The following is a 20,801-nucleotide window of genomic DNA, read 5'->3' as shown; positions in this document are numbered from 1 at the left end:
AAATATTTGCCTTGAATCAAATACAATGTAGTACCAAAGTCCAATTGAGAGGCAGTGTAAACTCAGATGGCAGCACATTTAAATTTCAAGGAGGGCGTGGTCACCGGCGTCAAGATGGCGGTCGCACTCTAGGAGTGCTCCGGACCCCTCCGTCATCCGGCGGGGTGAGGCCTGCTGTCCTGGTGCCCCCTGCCTGCCAATGGGCCGCCGGCAGACGACGAGGCGAAGGAGAAGCAGGGGGCCTGAATCTGGGCCGAAAGGCGGCGGCGCGGCGGAGGAAATGCCCTGCAGCCTGGAGCCGATCTCGTGGCCTGGAGCGGCCACGTGGGCGGAGCGGGCCGCAGAGAGACTTCGGGCTGAGGAGAGAGCTGAGACCCTAGGAGGGGCGCCTGGAATCGAGGTAGCCCCTCCAGGAGAGAGCAGGTGAGCCGCACGGGGCGGGCGATAGACTCGGCAGCTGGGACCCTCCGAGCCGCGGTGTGAGATCCGAGTGGCCGGGGGGGCGCGGAGTAGAGCGGAAATTGGTCGCTCCCGTACCTGGCTCTGGATCCTGTTGGTGCCCCCCTACTGAAGTTGGCGACACCGGAGGACGAGATGTGGGGCCCCTGACCCGCCGGGCCTTATGTGGTGGATTTGGGGGTGAAGGTCTCGGCGCGAGGAGGAGCAGCCTGGGGCCAAGAAGTGGTTTGTGCTGTGGCAGGAGCCTGAGTGGCGTGTGCAGCAGTGGTGGTGGATCTGGAGGTGGGCCCACGACGGTGAGGGCCCCAGGCGTGCCTGACGAACACCCGAGGCGATCGTGAACCTCCTGGGAGGAGACGAAAGGACACAGGACCAGGAAGGGCCCTGAGGGGCGAAGATTGATCATGGGGGGCTGGCGGTGAGAGTCCAGCATGATGGGGTGCCTGGTAGGGGGCCCTCAAGGATGTTTGGAGGTGATCCGGGGCCTTTCTCTCCGGCCCCCCCAAGAAAGTGTGATTGGGGGTCGCGTACAGTCAGAGGCGACCCTGAGATAACTCCAGGCGTGGAGGCAGAGATCCTGGAGGGGAGTGGTGTGAGGCGGACGGCTTTGGGGTCGGTCTCTGGAGTGGAGGACGGCGATCAAGCTGAAGAAGCGAGGGAGTTCGCTGGGCCCTGGAGGACGGCGGCAGAGCCGGTGCGTGGGGCTGTGTCGACGCCCACAGGAGTGGGGTACTGTACTTTGCCTGCCTGCTTTGTGATATCCTAGGAGATTGGAGGGTGCTGCTGGGGACCTGAATTGGAGCTCACTTGGGCCCACATTGATGAGGAGTGGCTAGCCGTGTGGTGCTGCTCCGAACCCCCGACTGAGATGGAGAGAGACAAGGTAGGCAAGCAGCCTCTGGCGTCGCAGCTGCGCATAGACCAGTTTACTACACAGGGCTCCTCTAGGGCAGTGGGAGTCCTGGAGGTTCAAACAGAGGCCGAGAGTGTTAATGTGATCCTGCAGGCAATCCAGGCCTCATAGCTAGTGGTGAAAACCATGGTCGGTGAAGTGAAAGAGGATGTGGGTCTCCTCCGACAGGACCTGCGAAAGGCGGTGAGTCGCATCAAGGAGGTTGAGGACCGGGTGTCACAGACTGAGGATGAGATTGCGGACCTTTAGATCAGGGTCGCCCAACTGCAGACTCATACTGATGAGCTACACCGTAAAGCGGAAGATGCAGAAAATCGCTCCAGACGTAATAAACTACGGTTTGTGGGTTTCCCGGAAGATGTGGAAGCAAGTTCCTCGATTGACTTCTTGCAGCGTTGGATTCGTTCATGGGTCCCGGATAAACGGCTCTTCCCGTGGTTTGCCATAGAATGTGCCCATAGGGCTTTGACACCACAGCCGCCACCAGGTGGTCCCCGGAGGCCAATGATAGCACGTTTCTTGAACTTTAAAGACCAGGATGTTGTCCTTCGAGAGGCTAGAGCCCAGGCAGACCTCCGCTGGGACAACCATAGGATCCTTGTATTCCTGGACTATACCTGTGAGGTGCAGGCCCGCCGCCGCTCGTATGAAGGAGTCAAGCAGAAACTAGGAGCTATGCAGCTGACGTATATGCTCCTCTTCCCTGCGAGACTGAAAGTCATAATGGATAGAAAATCCTTCTTCTTTGACTCGACGGAGGCGGCATGGGAATGGCTCACGGAGGAGCACCGGGTGACTCGAGGGGAACATCACAAACTGAGTGGTGAGTTGACGGGGATGGACAGAGCGGGTCCTCCGGGAGCGAGGGGGAGCCGCAGGCGCACTCGGTCCCACCAGAGGAGGAGGAGCGGCCTCCATCGAACCTCAGCAGAGAATGTGCGGCAGGGTCTGGCCCCTGATGGCGGAGAGGCGGTGTCGGATGGTCCTGAGGAGAAGAGGCCCAATCGAGCTGTGGAAGGGGAGCGCTTGAGCCAATCTCCCCTGCTTTCTTGACTTTGACTCCGGGAACTTTGGGTATTTGGGGAGGTACGGGCAGGTGTTCCCCTCGCAGAGGTGCGGCGAGGGATATAGCAGGCCACATTGCAGAACTCTGACTCAAATGGAGGGGTTCACCATTCCACATTCACTGTAGACAGTCTGATCCCATTGTTTGGGGCGACAGATGCTTCTGGGGTGGAAGTATGGGGAGGGGGGCAGACGGGCGGAGTTCGTGGGTTGTTTAGCAGTTTTGTGCTTAGGTTGATGCAAGGTTCTTCTTTGTTTCAGGGTAGGCTTGACAGGTCACGATGGAGAGGTTGGGTGGGCACAGGTAACGCACTGTTCTTGTTCTTTTGTCCATGTCAGGAACGGCCACAAGAGTATTATCCTGGAATGTCAACGGTCTCCTAGATAAAATTAAGCGCTCAGCGATGTTTAGCACCCTCTGTCGTTTTGCACCATCTGTGGTCCTATTGCAGGAGACTCACCTGCTTGGCACCCGATGCCCGGTGCTGCTGAGAGGAGGATACAATAGGGTTTACCATGCAGGCTTTACTAGAGGTTCACGGGGGACGGCCGTTCTATTGCACCGTTCGTTGGCTATGGTGTTGGCTACCTCTTGCCTGGACCCTCAGGGCTGTTATGTGGTGGTCTCTGGGTTGGTGGGGGGGCCCCATCAACATGCTTAGTGTCTATGCCCCCCCCGGGGCAATGCAGAGCTTTCTTGTGACCCTTCTGGAAGTGGTGGCAGGGCTCCCCCCGGGGCTGACTATTCTGGGCAGAGACTTCAATTCGTGCTAAACCCGGAGCTGGATGTCATGGTTCCCACGTCCTCGGTTCGGTCTGTCAGAGCCTCGGGGCTGCGCGGCTGGGTGGAGGGACTGGGTCTCTGCGATGTCTGGAGGACTTGGCATCCCCTGTTGCGGTGCTACATCCACACGTCGGCAGCACACCACACACACGCCAGGATAGACCTCTTTCTTGTTCCGGCCCTCGGTGCATCGCGGGTTGCGGGGGTGGAAATGATCCCACACAGGGTATTCGATCATGCACCGGTCTTGCTACGACTAGATGATATTGAGGCAGGACAAAGCCCGATGTGGAGGCTCAATGCGTGGTTTTTCAAGGACAACGACTTATGTGCAGGCTATAGGCGAACGTCTATCAGAGTACTTCTCTACCAACCTCGGTTCAGTGTCATCCCCGGGTATTCTTTGGGCTGCCTGTTAGGCTACCCTTCGAGGACACACTAAGCAACTTCTTCGTGTTAAGGAACGGGTGCGTAGTCAGGCGCTGTCAGTGTTGGAGGCCCAGGCAAGCTCCTGCAGTGGTTGGCAGCTGGTCCGCTGGCCGTAAGGATTGTCTGGGAGGTCATCAGAGTCGGGGCGGTAATCCGGGTTGCCTTATGAGATAGCGCAGAGCTTCGCCGACTATTATGAGAGATTGTATGAGGAGAGCCCCAGACCGTTGGCGGAGAGAAACGCTCCGTCAGTACATGAAGTGTCCTTCCCTAAGATTTCGATGGCCGACAGACGGGATCTAGATGAGCCAGTGAGTTTAGAGGAGATTGGGGCTGCCATAGCCGAGTTAGTGGCGGGTAAAACTCTGGGCCCGATGAGTTTCCAGCTGAGCGCTATCATAAATTTCGAGACATACTTTGCCCCGCATCTAGTAGCCCTGTTTGAGGTGGCAGAAAAGACTGGGGGGTTTCCACTAGAGATTGATCAAGCAACGATTGTAGTACTCCCCAAGTCGAATACGCCGTCGCAGAATTGTTCGGAGTATCGGGCGATCTCACTACTCAACACTGAGGTTAAGATTTTCTCTACAGTTCTCGTGGCTAGGCTACGCCCTCACTGGTGCATCCGGACCAATGTGGTTTTATGCCAAATAGGGGCCCTAGGCATTGTATCAGACGGCTGCACGTGGCACTCGCCAATCGCGCCCTCCTGACCCCCTGGCTGACACTCCTTCTCGTGGATTTTGAAAAAGCCTTTGACACAGTGGATTGGTCTTATCTCTGGGGGGTGCTGGAGAGGGAAGGGTTCGGCCCACAGTTTCGGGCCCTGGTGGGACTCCTCTTCTCCTACGGCACGGGTGCAGGTGAATGGCGTGGTGTCAGAGGTGTTCCATATCCGGAGGGGAACTCGTCAGGGCTGCACTCTTTCCCCGCTGTTATTCGCCCTAGGGATGGAGCTATTGGCTAAGCTGATAAGGGAGGATCCCTTGATTGATGGGTGGGTCTGGCCCACCAGACGCGAAGATCGCATTGCGCTGTACGCGGATGATGTATTGGTGTTTCTGGCCAAACCTGCTAGAAGCGGGCCACGGGTGCTGCAACTCGTAGGGCTCTTTGCTGAAGCGTCGGGCCTACTGGTGAATCCTAGTAAGTCCCTTCTGGTCCAGCTGAGCCCGGGTAGAGATAGCTATGACTGGCAGCAGGATATCCCCTTCTGTTGCAACAGCTTTTGGTACCTTGGGATACAAGTGTCATTCTTACCAGCCTTGGTGTGGTCCGTCAATGTGACACCGTTGACTCACAGAATCAGGGAGGACCTCCAGTGCTGGCGATCGCTCCCCCTTAACATTTTGGGCATAATTGTGCTGTATAAAATGATGGTGCTTCCCCGGCTACTTTACATGCTTCAAAATTTTCCGCATCATATCCCTGAAAGTGGTTTAACGAGATGGAGGCGGGGGCTCAGCGCTTCTTGTGGCATGGTTCGCGCCCCCAATTGGCGTTCCGTACTTGTCAATGAGACGTTTATGAGGCGGGGCTAGGAATGTCTAGCCTCTACTTCTACCACTTGGCCATGCACCTATTGGTTATCCATGATTGGTTGGGGGGGTGGTTAGACCTGGCATATCAGCTGGAGCTTTTGACGATGGGCTTCTTTGGATTGCTTGGGAGGTTGTACAGGCACCCCTGCCGCAAAGTATTCCGGAGGTGACTGGGGTGGTGTTGGTGGGGTGGAGAGCCGCACAGCGGAAAACGGGGTGGTGGTGTCCCCTTACCCAGCAGACTCCGTTATGGCAGGGGCGGTGGCTTGGAGAGGTCTCTGCGCTGTGTGGCTTCAATAAATGGGACCTCATAGGTATTTCCTAGCTGGGAGACGTCTGGATTGGCTCCCGCATGTGATCGTTTCAAGAGCTTCAGGAGCACTTTGAACTACATAAGTCCCAATTCCACAAGTTCCTACAACTTAGACATGCGTTGCAGGCTCGCATTCAGACTGGGACAGAACTCCTTGAATTCAGCCCCGTGGAGGCTAAGGTTATGATGGGCACACTAGGTGTGGGGGGGTGTCACGCATTTACTGCTCACTGATTAGTAACACCACCCAGGTGCCTGACAAACTCCGAGAATGGTGGGAGCAATGGGTGGGACCGATTGGTGAGGGAGATTGGAGGGAGGCGTTGATGGCCCCACGGTCCCTAACTACAGCTTCCAGACTCCGAGTGGTGCAGATATACTTCCTTCACACAGCATACCTCACGTCTGACCAGATGCATAAAGCAGGCCTGCGGCCCAGAGCGGATTGTCCTTGTTGTGCAAACCCCAGGGCAGACTTCTTTCATACGGTATGGACCTGCCCTCGGGTCGCCAGTTATTGGAAGGCGGTACTGGGGGAAACCTCACGAGTTATACGGGGGAGATTGACACGGCTCCCTTGCTGGCTCTCTTAGGGGTCCTTGATGGGGTGGGGTCCAGCAGAGCGCAGAGAGCATTTGTGGGGGTGGCCTGTTTGGTGGCTAAGTGGGACATTGCGGCGAACTGGAAGGCCGAGACCACTCCCTCGGTCACAAGATATCGTCAGGGAATGGACTGGTGCGCGCAACAGGAAACATTGGTCAGTGAGGTACGAGGACGTCTGGCCAAATATACCAAGGTGTGGGGGAGCTGGAATGGGGCAAGAGGTCTGGATGTACAGTAAGGGGACAGATGCGATCTGGCAGTGGAGGCAGTGGTTCCTGTAAGTGCAGTAGAGAACCATGTGATGCTCGATGTTGTACCATGTTATCTGTGCTGTTTATATCAATGACTCATTGGCCTGTCAAGCTGTTTCATGTTTCACATAAAACTAATAAAAATGGTTTATCAAAAAAAAAAAAAAAAACTTTCAAGTAAGACAGGGAAAACAATTCCTCAGTCTTTTTAGCTGTAACCTAAAAAAGAAAACTGCCTTGCCACACAGTGGATCTTAGTGTTCCTGATCAATTTTAAAACCAATGGTCTTCCATGGGGGAGGTTTTGGACCGAGGCCAACTTTTAGCAGCTAGACCAGAGCCTGCAGAGTTCACACTGCCACACAAAATAACAATATATAGGCCGACTCCTATTTAGTAAGATGGTGTTTTTATTTCCACATGTGTAAACATGTTTCCAATTGAATATACGTATTGAAAAATAAGCATGAACGTAAGCTCTAGAACACTCATCCTGTAAGCAACCAGTTTGTCAAGATATGGTGACAAAGAAACAGCTTTGGTGCTATCAGCAGCTATAGAACCCATTAAAGACAGTGCTTTGTTGGTCTGTCCTACCTTATTAATATACTGGATAAGGTTGTTTGTGTAAAAGGCTACTAACAAATGTAATGATTTCAGGGCTCTTCCACCACCAACATTGGTTACCAAATATAGGTCATCCAAACCTTACTCGGTCACACTTTCCATTAATCGGTGTCATGAAAGCCCCCTTGCAGATCAGCTGAATAAGTCAACTTTGGAAGATAATGCCTTAATTGCAAGGTGACTCCCCCCTGCAAAAACGTGGTTTCTGCTGGCAGTATGTTTCTTGATAAACAGCCAGGAAGGCAATTTAGATTTAATAATAGCTTCTCTATTAAGCATGAAAGAGAAATGTTAAACCCATTGTTAGACTTGGCATCCTTTGCGTGGTCTCCCCTAACTTTTTTCCTCTGTTCCCCAGGATGTTGATGTGTGCTGGACTCTGTTTTTGCTGTTTTTGATACTCATGGCACTTTACCACTGCTATCCAGTGCTAAAGTGCAAGGGCTCTTATGTAAAATGTGTATGTAAATGGCTTTCCATGATTGGCATCTTTGATTTACTAGTAAGTCCCTAGTACAGTGCACTAGAGGTGCACAGGGCCTGTAAATCAAATGCTACTAGTAGACCTGCCGCACTGGTTGTGCCACCCACTTGAGTAGCCCTGTAAACATGGCTCAGACCTGCCACTGCAGTGTCTGTGTGTACACTTGCCAATTTGACTTGGCAAGTGTACCCACTTGCCAGGCCTAAACCTTCCCTTTTCTTACAGGTAAGGCACCCCTAATGTAGGCCCTAGGTAGCCCCATGGGCAGGGTGCAGTGTATGTTTAAGGTAGGATACATACTAATGAGTTTTATATGTCCTGACAGTAAATACTGCCAAGTTCAGTTTTCACTGTGCAAGGCCTATCTTTCTCATAGGTTAACACGGGGGCTGCCTTTAAATATTATTAAAGTGCAGAATCCCCGTTGGGAGCTAATAGAAATATGGAGTTTAGGGTCTTTGACCTCACAATCTAAAAATACATCTTTTGGTAAAGTTTGTTTTTAGATTGTGTGTTTCAAAATGCCACTTTAGGAAAGTAGGCCTTTTCTTGCTTAAACCATTCTGTGACTCTGCCTGTTTGTGGATTCCCTGCCTGAGTCAGTTTGACAGTTGGGTTGTTTGCACCTCTCCTCTAGACAGTGACACAAAGGAAGATGGGGTGTAGCCTGCATATCCTGATGAGCCATCTGTGCTGGGAGAGAGGGGAGGAGTGGCCACTCACACCTGAAAGGGTTGTGCCTGCCTTCACACAATGCAGTCTCCAACCCCCTGGTGTGTGCCTGGGGCCTGGTCTGGACAAGGCAGGATCTTACAAACAAGAGAGACTTTCCTTTGCAGTTTGCCTACTTCAAAGGCAGAAAGAGGTATAATTAATGGACCCAAAACCCTAGACTTTAGATTAATTCAAGATCACTTCTGGAATCAAGGGGAAACTCTGCAAAGGAGAATAGCTGAAGAGCTGAGGAGAAATGCTGTCCCAGCCTCTGATTGTGCTTTCTTGAGCTATCCTGCATTTGCTGCTTCTGCCTGTGAAAAGGAACAAAACCTGGAATTTGTTGTGCATTCCTGCTTGCGAAGAATCTACAAGGGCGTGAACTGAGCTTGCCTCCTGTTGCTGAAGTCTCAGGGCTATCAAAGACTTCCCCTGCCAGCACCTGGTCTCTCTGCTGCCCTGCCAAGTGGTGCCCTTTCAGGTCCCTGGGCCCTTGAGAGGTGAAGCTCGCAGACAATTACTGAAAGTCCATGCACAGGACGCAGTGTGGGGAAATTTACAACGCACCTCCTGCAATGCGGCTGATAAACGATGAGCCACCGGCTTCGTGGCTGAAATTGGCGCTCCACCTGCATCGCAGCTGGGAGATCGACACCTCGTGGCTGGAGAAACGACGCACAACACCCGCTTACAGAGGCTGATAACGATGCAAACCCTACGCAGCACAGTTTTCTGATACCGTGCAACCAGATTTTTTCATGCATCATCCCTGGGTTTCAAAGTCAGCACGACTCTGCGTGGTTCCGAAGTGTCCCGTCCGGAAAGCAATGCATCTCTCTCCTGCGAGGGAGAAAAACAACGCATTGCCGCCCCGATCGGAGAACGAAACGACACACGACCTTACTTGCGAGTAAGGAATCAACGTCTCACTGACTTTTCTGATGCATGCTCGCCCGTGCGGCTTTATTTTTTAAGCTAACTAGGTACTTTTTGTAACAACAGCATTCTCACTGTTTTCTAAGGATTAAGGGCCATATGTACGAACACATCTTCCCATAGACACAGAATGGGTAAAACCCTTTGCTACATCTGGCCCTATGATTCTTATTCTTTTGAAAATGTATATCTTGACTTGTGTATGTTTGATTTTTTTTGTTTTGGTCTTGTTTTGTTTAGATAAATATTACCTTTTTTTCTAAACCTCTGTTGTGTCATTTTGTAGTGGTTCACTATATTACTGTGTGTGTTGGTACAAATACTTTACGCATTGCTTCTGAAGTTAAGTCTGCCTGGTCGTGCCAAGCTACCAAAGGGGTGAGCGGGGTTAACTGAGGGTGATTCTTCTTTACCTTGACTAGAGTGAGGGTCCTTGCTTGGAAAGAGGGTAAGCTGACTGCCAACCAAAGACCCCATTTCTGTCATGCCATTCCAAGCCAGGAACACAATGTCCATTCTGCCAGTAGCATTTTTTTGCAGGCTATGGTGCTACTCTCAGAGCATGATGGGCTGCCATGACCCAACTATACACTAACAGACCCATTTTAGTTACAGCCACCTGCAGGGTTGGGCTGATATGATCACTTTTGCCAGAGCTGATTTTTGCTTTAGGTCTTGGTATGATTCAAGGCCAGAAACAGGACATGGTTGATAAAAAAAAAAAATCTTATGAACACACTGACAGCTTTGGAGCTGGGGACTACTGTTCAAGTCTTGGTGCCCATCAACATCTGTGATTCTGGGCAAATCACTTAATCTCCCCTTGATACCAAAAATGAACGTGTTCTTGTGTAATGTAACCATGCTCATGTAAAGCTTAGTAATACCTTTGTATACAGTTTGCGCTATAGAAAACTGCAAAAAAAAAAAGCGCTCTAATACCTTTGTGTCGAGTGCGCGCTACATAAAACTGCAAAAATTTAAAAAAAGACCCTGCAGACATTGCAAACAAACAGCAAGATGCCCAAAAATGAGGAAAAAACAACACACAGCCACGCAGTGCAAAGTGGCAAGGCAAAAGAGATAAATAGTATGCAACACTAAGGTACATGGCTGATCGTGCATTAATCATGTAACAGGGTCAGTCTCCATGGCGGTAACAAGCCAACCTCAAGGCGGGACAACGGTAAAGCATTTACCAACAACATCAAGGGACGTTTGAAAGACAGGCCCAGGAACCAATGAAAGTGATGGGTGTGTTAAAGCCCACAGAATAGATTACAACATGTCAAGAAGAGCAGCACTTGTGCACTGCTATGCTCGACCTAAAAAGGTGGATAAAGATCTTAAGGTGTCTAGTGGAACAAATGTATTTACATTCTTCAAGTGGCTTCCACTCCACTGCCCAACCCTGCTGAGGGCTTACCCATATGAAACCATGAGTAAAGGCTGAGGATCAAAGGCTTCTGGAATATTTTGATATATATCTTCCATACCAGGAAATGCCTTCTGCCAGAAGTAGACTAGAATGTGGATATGACTAGCTATTGTGAATGGATATGTCATTGCAGTCCTATAATCTTATAAAGCGATTATTGATAACTACTTCTTTTTGTGTTTAGTTTTCTTTATCCTTTTTAGATTTGGAATATAGTTGCATAGAAGATGCTAGTTGCTCTATTATTCAAAATGTTGTTTGTGACAAGAACTGTACATTGGTGATTGTTAATTTGATGCACCACTGGTTAGGCACACTAGTGATCTCACTTATTTATCTCTGTGTTATGTGTCTAAGCTATGCAATTAATCTGTACAGTAAGCAGACTGTAGTACATATCATGCTTCTCTTTCTTTAAACTTTCTAAAGACTGCAAAAAAAGAGTGACTGACTAAAGGGCGTACAACAACTATATTGCAGTCAGATAATCAGTTAATAACTATTCTGCATCAAGCACATCACACATATGTGCATCTAGAGTTTATTTTTAACCTTTTCATCAGAAGTGAATGCATCCCAAAAGTCATTTCATTACATATTACATTGCATTTGCACATATGTTTCTATTCAATAACCAGCAAAATAATTATTTAAGCTGAATATGCATGAAACACACAATGGATGCCCATGCTCACTACCCCCTCTTTCCTGACACCATGTGAAAAAGGAAAATCTGTCTACAAAGAGCAAAATATAGTGCGGCATCAGTTGTAGTGTATGTTGTCTGTTGCATACCATAACCATGAATTTCTATCTTTTATTGGATTAGTTTTCTGAATTTCTGTGTTTTTTAAAATATACAAAAATACATCAAACTTTCCACCTGTATACCTACTCCCAACCTGCCACCGTACGCCAATCCACACTGTAAACATGGTCAATTATGAAATTTAAAATGTGCTGTATTGGCACTAATGGTATGGTGGATACGAAATAATGAAATAATGACTCCCAGTCTGTAACTGTCCCAACGGTTTCAAATCTAATAGTCAAGACAAGGCCATGAAATCGGTCCTCCTTCCTTTGATTAGACACAGATGTTATTCTGTAGGCAGTTTGGTGTTCTTTAAAGTAAGTTTGTTTGCAAATAACAATTTATCCTGGCCTCTATCTGTGATTAAATGTCTGCTAGCTGCTCTCCTATCCCTTCATTTTGGAATTTACTGTTATTACATGTCACCAATAATGCACACAGAACTGTTTCCTAACAAACAACCCTGTCATTTTGCTACACAAAGGATTCTATGGACCTCTAGTGACTCATTTATCTTGGCAGTGTAATAGTCATCTAGTGCTTTCATACCTCCTTCATATTCAAATAAATCGTTGTACTCCTTGATAAGTGTTGAATGGGAAGAGAAAAATAGATTATAACCTCTTTTCCATCTACCCTATCTTCCCAAACACAGAGTTTCAGTGATCCAAGTTTCTCTTTAGTCACACAGGCGTACATAGATGCACTCCTACTTTGGTCATGCCTTAGGAAGCTTCAAAGACTCAATTTTATAGATAGTTCCCCAGGGTGTGATTGAATATAGCCAGCACTGATGGGACCTCTATGTTAACATAGGAAAGGCCGTTCTTTTCTGCAGTTTATGGATGTCTGTACCGGGGCGACACCTCCATAAGGGTGGAGGAGCGTCGCCTACCCCCCCCCACACCCCCAGCCAGCAACAACTGCTGCAAATCCTTTCACAAGGAAAGGATAATAAACTGTGTTTATTATCCTTTCCTTGTGAAAGGGGTGGGGCATTGGGGATGATGAGCAAAGGGGAGTTCCCTGTGCACTCCCCTCAGAGCGCATGTATGTTTGTCCGGCCGTATGGTGCCGGCCAAACACACATGCATAAAGGGCTCTCTGCTGCCCAGCAACACAGTTGCTGGGCTAGAGAAAGCTTGCACAGGCTCCGAATCTGCCTGGTAGCACCCTGGCTGTGTGCTCCCTGGCAATGCTGATGCTGCTCTTAGCAGCATCAGGATTGGCCTCAGGGCAGGCTGGGAGCCTGTGTCTGCATGCAGCAGAGGAACGGTGCAGGAGCGGAGGCGAGTTTTTTTTATTTATTTAATTTTATTATTTTAGAAGTTGTTTAATATTCTCCCTGCCCCGCCCCTCCACCCCTCCCGGGGGCAGCCCCGCCCCCAGGAATCCCCACGAGCCGTGACTTGTATGTGCCTTCCATACTATGGTAACAAGGCACATAAGCTAGCACTGTTGTAATGCAATGATCTAATCCAGGGGTCTCCAACGAGTAGTTTGTGAGCTCTCGAGATACTCATAAGTAGCTCGCCTGTGTGTGGCCCAGCCTACAAAAACTGAAACGTTTATATTTAAAACAAGCATGTAACTTTGTATGATGTGGTCAGAATTAAAATTCTAAAAAATATTCATAGCTCTAGATGATTGTCATCAACATAAGTAGCTTTTACTACAAAAAAGACCCCAATCCAACAAGGTTGCCCAGTTTCTGTCAGGTCATATTTGAGTTCATTCTGTCCACACAGACTCTGTATGTTCACAATGAAGGATGAATCAATATTATGAGGTAAAGCTTCTTCACTTCTACTAACCTTTAGCAATCTTTTCTGTCCCTTTAAGATGGTAGTGCAGTGTCTTGTTTCCAGTCAACACTGCTCTCTTAGTGGCTGCTAATATACCTGCACAGGCTCACTGCTTTCATCTTGCTTGAGGATTTGATTCTTTGTTCCTAGCGGGCAGTTCTTATGTAAACCCTGCAGCTTCTAGTGCCGATGTGCAGGCTCACTGGTTTTAGCTGACATTTTGTCCACGATTCTGTGTTTAAGCACTCAAAGCCCTGCAAGCGAGAGTGCTCAGATATCGTCTCCTCCATGCAAACAAACATTGTTCCACAGTTTTCTCAAGTAGGTGAATGGCCACCTTGAAAGTTTTGAATAAAGATGTTTATTGAACACATCTATCAAGGGGGGTATCAGGAGACAACTACCCAGTTCCTTCTTACTTTAAATGGAACTATAAATATTCCATGTAAACATTCCACTTATGACAAGGGGCACGTGCTTACAAAAAGGATCTGTGAGTTAAATTATTGTTTCCAGCAGTCTGCTCTTTCACAAGGAGCACTTCTACACCCAAAGCAGAGTCGGCTGGTACCCTTTGACAGTGGTGGGGCAAGTGAAGTGCCCCACCACCTCCTGAAAAACAAAATAAAAAAAAACACTCTCCATAGCCCCAAAGTAAAACATGTATCCATCCAAAAGCCCCAAATAAAATACCACCGCCCTTCAAAATGCCAAAATAAAACAACTCCTCCCTTTAACCCCCCAAATATCATCAATAATATTTTAAATAAATAAAATAAATGGTACTAGCCGTTGGCTGCAAGCCCTTCTCAGTGTTCTACTTCTGAATCTGCAGTGTGCTGTGGAAGACGCACTCCCCTAACCAATGTAGACGCTGTTCTCATGCTATTTACCAGCATGCCAGAAGCACCTGGATTGGATGGAGCAGGATGGCTAGGTGCTCTTTCTGGGCTTGGAGGCCTGTGCTTGGTCTCAACCCAGTTGTCTGAGACACCTGGGTGGAGACCTTCAAAGGGCGCATGTCACTTTGGCTGGCGCAAGACAGCTGGCCAAAGTGGCATGCACCCTTTGAAGTCTCTGGCCAGCCACTGCTTCAGTCCTCCATGCTACCAGTCGGCAGCAGAGGACATGCCCTGCGTGTCTCTTGGCCTGGCTGCTTCAGTGCACACATTGGTAAAAAATAAAATGGCAATGAAATCTTTTCATTGCCATTTTATTTTCTTCCTTCGCTGCTCACATCTCGTGAGGGGTGATGCTCCTCCGCCCTGGTGATGAAACAGCCACTGGCCCAAAGTAGCTCCCTTCAGTGCGGGAGACAACAAGGAAAATGTAAGCTTTTCATGACCAAAAAATATTTTTACTTTTAGATACTATTTATATAGCTAGGGTCACCCAACAGTAAAATTTTATTAAAAACATGATAAAACAAAGAAATCATTGACAAAGCCACAAGGCTGGCAGCCAATGCCTGACCTATGGCTTTGTCAATGCCTGTTTTGAGAGTTAGCTGAATTCTGCCCCAGTACCATGCAGTTACAAGTTAGAGCCCATGGAATGGAGAATAGCTATGTGGAAACGATTTTTCAAGTGACAAAAAACACAGAATTCTGTTATGTGAGGTTTAACAAATACATTTACCACCATCTCTGACTAGTTGGTAAAGGTGGGCAGGGACTTATTCATGAGGTGGGGAGTGGGGTGGGTGGAAGGAAAGATGTTTTTGGCAGATTTACCACATGCTAAAATTGGGTCTGGTTTGCCCAGACCCAAAATTCCATGAAGTGATTCTACCATCTGACTCATAATTAGGGCCTTAGAGAGGAGCCTGTGACGTAATTTCAGGCAATGATTTAGTGGATGGGTTTTGGTTGATGCTATTGCAGCAACAGTGAGTCTCAAAATTATATTGGACGAATATGCAGGGCACAGTACTACCTAACATGATTTTTAAGAATCTCTTTTATCTGAGTTTGTGAAATACACTTTAGGAGTCGGATAATGGGACATTGGACTTTGGTGAAGGACGAAAAAGGTTCATACATGTCTGCATTACAATAGTCCCTTAAATGGTGCTTTAACTGTAGTCATGGTTCCACTGTAAGGACGAGAGGAGTGTGCAATGGAGGTTTAATCTCACTGATTTCTATAATTTCTGTAGTATTGTAGTTTTACATAGAAAAACGGCACCTGGCCATAGAATTAGAAACATGTGAAATCTCTATGAACCAAAAGTAGGCCTATAGTTCGAATCTACACAAGACCACTCGGGTAAAAAAAAAAAAAATTACACACTACTATCTAATATAAATAATAAATGCAAATATATCATGAAATGCAAAACAAAAACTCATCCGTCCCTTTTAGAGGGAAGTGTCTCATTCAGGCTCAGTTTCCAGGCAGTGGTGCTATGAAGGAAGCAGGTAACTTGCATGCTTAAAACTTCCTGCAGCCAAGGCCTCTGTTAAACCAAGTTCTCAACCCTGGCACAATTTCAGATTGGTGGAGATCTATTGTATTTCTGCTTATTCTTTCCAATTCCCTTTCTGGATCACATAGAGATCTAGTTTTGTGGACTTTACATAATTTCGTAATGTTAATTCGTAGGATGTGCCCCTGACCCAGTAATAAATTCAAGTAGGGCAACGTGCATATATAGAACGTTATTTAAATGGCTTTATTAAACAAGAATTTGCAATGCAATGGGTCTCACATTTGCTTGAGTTAGAGCTATTAGGGTTGTAAATTCCTAACTGGACTTTTCTTGCCACTGAAATTGAAAATGAAAAGTGAAATAGTTGACATAAGCAAGCCAATTCAAAGTGCCATGGCCACCATGAGCAAGCGTGAAGGAGAGAAACAAAAAGCAAAAGAAGTTTGCTCGCAGTCCAACGTATGGGCAGTCATGCAATTATCCATTTAACAGGGGCAGTCTGCAAGGCGGTAACAAAATGGCCCCAAGGAAGGACAAACATAAAGCATTTACCAATGATAACAAAGGATTTTTGAAAGGCAAGCCCACAAAAGAGTGAAAGTGATGGGCGTGGTTAAAAGCCCACAATACTTACAACAGGTCAAATGGCTTGCACGCTCGACCTAAAAGTGCACTAGTTTGTGGCTCACAGCTATCAATTTTAACAGGTCAGCTATATGCAACTGTATTTTTTTATTGATAATTTTTTTTTCAACGTTCTATTATATTATATGAGTTTGCCTGTATAATTTCTTATTATTTAAAAAGTATAAGGTAAAAAAAAGTTGCCTTCTGCTACCACATAGCATAAAATTGTTAGCTATTTCAATAACATCATAAAGTATGACCCTGCTTTGAGAAAAGGTAGGGCACGAATCTAATCTCCATTTGCAAAGCCTGCCAAGGTTTCTTAGCAATCAGACAAAAATGCAGTGCTTTCAAAATTATGCACACTTTTTTTCGATTTGGCACTGAAATTGCCTGGAGACTGAAGCCCTGGTGTTTAATTTAATCATCTTCTCTGCAGTTTTTCTGCGTGCCGATGTGAGCGCACTCATGCATGTGCAAGTGGAAGTCAAATAAGGTGGAAAACATTGATCTTTTGGCATAAATTGCATTGGACTCTATTAAGGCTGCCTTCCATGTTTTATTTAGTGCTTAAAATAATTACAACCTTGTAGGCTTTGTGTTCTGGTGGTTCAAACATGTGTTACAGTGTTGTCATACAAGGCCGAGGTTTGATTGCTTTTCTTTTATTCCTCATGCTCTGTCCTTTTGCATAAGATGTATCTGTGGCTTTTAGCTTCTTTTGTTAAATGGCGAGCCAGTACTGGGAAGCAGAGGGTTTTACTGACTCAAGCAGAAAGAGAGGGGCGCTGAAGTTGATTCCAATGCTGTTGGGGGAAACGTAGATTTGATTGTTATGGTCTGGCATCTGATGTTTTGCTGTGTCATCTCATTTCATGTTATTTTATCTAATGCTTTGCAATGTTACGTTATTGCACGTTATATTAGGTTTCTCTGTTAGACTATTCGTTCATAATTCATACTGTCTCCATTGCCCTATCCTGGTGGCTAGTGCAGTCTCCATATTTCTCTGTTTTCCCCGTGTTCATGTCTCTTATCTGTCCCAGTGTTAATATCATCCTCACCTAGGCATGCCATGTAAAGGTCTTGGGGCAAAATGAGGAATTATTGGAGAAATCAGACCTGGAATGGCCGATTCTCCTGGTGATTCCTTATTTCTAAGTGAACCAGCTCCAACTTGTAAAGGGCCGGATCTGTGTCCGCCCCTAGAGGCACCTGTACCCCTGACATTGGTACCATAGCTATTTTCTGGGCTGTTTATAATGATGGCCATACTGCCTGGGTCTCCATCCACCAGTGTCGGTTTCCATGTTTGCTTGTCTCGGACTCAGTGTCTGTCACTCCATGTTCCCGTGATTATGTTTCTCTGGCTTAGTGTCCCACAATGTGCAAGATTTCTGCGTAAACGGTTGAGGTACACCGCAGCCTCACTTTTAATTTCCCTTCTGAAGGTAAAGCACTGTGCAAGTTCTGGCAGGTTATAGCTATGTTACTCATTCAGAAAAAGGCAGGTTAAAGGGATCAGTCAGTTATTTTCATACAATGACTGTTACCTCCTTTTAGACTATTCACATTAAAATGAAAACAAGCATGCAGCCGTGACAGGAGCACCCGGGAACAGAGAGAGTACGGTGTATGGAAATCTCAAGTCGATTACAAATATGAATTTATTCCTGCTTACTGCACTGCATGTGAATAATTCAGTCTGCCTACGAGACAGAGAGGGAAGAGGGAGGATAAATACCAACACAATTTGTAGGTATATAGTAGCTTGCAGACGCGGCTCGTCCCTTAGGGCAGAGGGGCCACGCCCCCCCACCTTTTGCCCCTCATGAAGAGTATCTGTCAGGCTGAACAAAGGTCAGCCTGACAGACACTCTTCATGTTCAGGTCAGGCAGCCAGGAGCAGACATGCGGGATTTGCGCAGACTCCTGGCTGCCTGAGCGGAACTTTTCTGGGCTGAGGAGATCATAGCTCCTGTGGGCGTGACCTCTTCGACTCAGCAAAGGTGCCTCGAGGCCCTCCCCTGGGTGACGAGGAAAGCATCACCCATTGACTCCGACCTGTGCACTTTAGGTTTATGCCCTGAAGCGCCGAGGGCGAGTGTCAATCAGTGACACTTCGTCACAGAGTGGGGTGGGGTCAGCAGTCTCACTGACCCCATCCCACTCTGTGACGAGGCTGGGACTGCTGCCTTCCCACATTGGCTGACCAAAGGTCAGACAATGAGGGAAGGCAGCAGTCCCCACCCTCCTGGGACCTCTGAGGCTGAAGGTAAGTGTGTGTGTGTGTGTGTATGTGTGTGTGTATGTGTGTGTGATCTTTTAAAATGAATGTTTGGTGCATGCGTGCATGTTTGAATTATGAGTGTTGTTAATGGATGTGCGTGCTTGCATGCGTGTGTGTGTGTGAAAGAATGAGTGTGTGTGTGCTTCCCGCCTGACCTCCCCCTCCTAAAGCTGCCAGCCACCACTAATAGCTTGACACACCGCATGTGAATAAAGCACTATGCATTATCATCAGACCAAACAAATACTTTATGGGGGCAAGGGGCATATTTCGGAACATCCTAACACACCAAGGACTCACATATGTCACTTGTTGTCTGTGGAATCTTAAATATTTTTGGTGCTCCCTGGCAAGTCATATTTTGGGATTCCCCTGTTGAGAACAACTTTGAATTTTATTACTCATTTTCTGCTAATGCAAGACAGCACAATACAAACCAACTATAAGTTATACATGTGAGGTTGCTTAACTTGAGATAAACAAACAGAAGTGACAAAGAGAGAAAAATCACTTTCCTAGTCTGGCCCTTTGGAAGATGGAGACCCTGAGCAATTGCCCACTTGTCTAAGCCTTAAAACATCTCTGCTTGTTATCCATTTTAAGAGTACTGTGTGTCACAGTATGCCATTTTTTTTCTATTTCAGTACACATCTGCTTTGACCCATGATGCTGTTCTGGTTATCGCTGAGGCCTTCCGCCACCTAAGGAAGCAGCGAGTGGATGTGTCCAGGCGAGGTAGTGGCGGTGACTGCCTCGCAAATCCAGCTGTGCCCTGGAGCCAAGGAATCGATATAGAAAGAGCGCTGAAAATGGTAATGTTAAGAATTCTGAAAGTGATATTGGCATTTCTTACTTGGTGTTGCTGATGCCTTTCTTCCCTTCTAGATGTTTGAGTGTACTGCTTTTCATTCAGCCATAGGTTGTGTACTGTCTTATGTTATGGTGCATCATTCTTGTATCTCTATTTTAACACTGAATATGTTCCTACAGAAGTATAAGATACCCATCCATAAAGGAGCATGTCACCTACTCCTGCACGCCATTCCCAATTAGTAACAGGGTGCAGGGCCAGGTGGCGGGCCACCATGAACAGCTAACATATGTCCCAGAGAATGAATCAGCCCACAGAGGCTAGGGTCACCTGTCACCAGAGCCTACGGACTGTTCGGAATTGAGAGTAGGGTGCAGCAGTGGAAGATAGACCACTTTAAGTTGCTTCTAGGCCCTGTTCTCAACTTAGAGCAGGGTGCAGATATGGGGGACAAGTTGGCACCCACTCTTTGCAGTTATTTAAGCGCCCTTACCACTATGTAAGATAAGAGTGGGACCATTTTCCCTTCTCGACCTTTGGTGAGGGGATGTAAACTAGTTTCCTCTCACTTCAGATGTGTAGGGGGACAGGCAAAGTTTTCACCCTCATAGGCAAGAAGAGAGGGTTTTAGATGATCCCCCAACACAAACGTAGTGCCAGTAGTTGAGAGGCAATTTCCACCCTGACACTTGGCAAGGTGAGGAGGCTTTAAGCTTTAATCCCTCCATGCACTTCAGCAGTGTAAGGGGCGAGAGGTCATACCTGACAGCACAAAGATGATCAAATGCGATCATGGAATACCTTCCCACCCTTTGACAAGGCAAGATGGCATAGCAACCACCGCAGTCCAGGCTATTAGGCAAAGCAAGGAAGGGAATTTTTCAAAATATTTCTGCCATGTACTTGTGACAGGTCGAAGGGTGGTGTAGCTATCCCCCTATTCCCAAATAGCTGCACTGGTGGTGGGGGGGAGGGAGATATTCATAGTGGTCAGGCTGACCTGTCGTCTTATGAATAATCCAGCATCAGGACTTCCAGCCCATTCTGTTTTTTTTTTTTTTTTAATTTTGGGTTGTCTCTGTGCTTGTGAAGATTGGGAGGTGAGCACATGTGCGTGTCCAGTGTGCAAATACAAAATGTTGTGCTTGTGCACCTGTGGTCTGTTGTCCACAAATGCTCCTTTGGGTGCTTACAAACTTGTAGAATTTCTGTAAATTTGGCATATGCACTGGACACTCACTTTTTGCCTCATTTCACCAATAGGCCTGATTAGATTTTCACCAGACCAAGAAAAGGCACAGAATGACCAAATGGTCAGGGGCAGGGCCTCTGCAATAGCAAAAAAGCATCACCCCACTGGCTAAGGGCCAACAGTTGAAAAATAAAATATTTTACTATCATTTTATTTTTCAGCTGCTGGCTCAGCCAGCATGTACAAGAAGGGGTGGGGATGGACCATGGGAGGG

At 47.4% G+C, this 20,801-nt stretch overlaps 1 protein-coding gene across 5 annotated transcripts in view; it reads left to right on the top strand.

The window, feature by feature from the left end:
• Positions 1-20,801, top strand: part of GRIA3 (glutamate ionotropic receptor AMPA type subunit 3) — a 1,035,516-nt gene that overhangs the window by 668,953 nt on the left and 345,762 nt on the right. For all 5 annotated transcript variants that reach the window (XR_011199206.1, XM_069211976.1, XM_069211966.1 and 2 more), the window contains exon 7: positions 19,169-19,336. Coding sequence is in view for 4 of the 5 variants with exons in the window: in XM_069211976.1 (XP_069068077.1) it covers positions 19,169-19,336 (168 nt within the window). In the remaining variant the exon portion in view is untranslated. The remainder of the gene's footprint in view (positions 1-19,168; positions 19,337-20,801) is intronic.

Source organism: Pleurodeles waltl, chromosome 2_1 (assembly GCF_031143425.1).
Source record: "Pleurodeles waltl isolate 20211129_DDA chromosome 2_1, aPleWal1.hap1.20221129, whole genome shotgun sequence".
Lineage (NCBI taxonomy): Eukaryota > Metazoa > Chordata > Amphibia > Caudata > Salamandridae > Pleurodeles > Pleurodeles waltl.
This window is presented reverse-complemented; position numbering and strand designations above follow the sequence as displayed.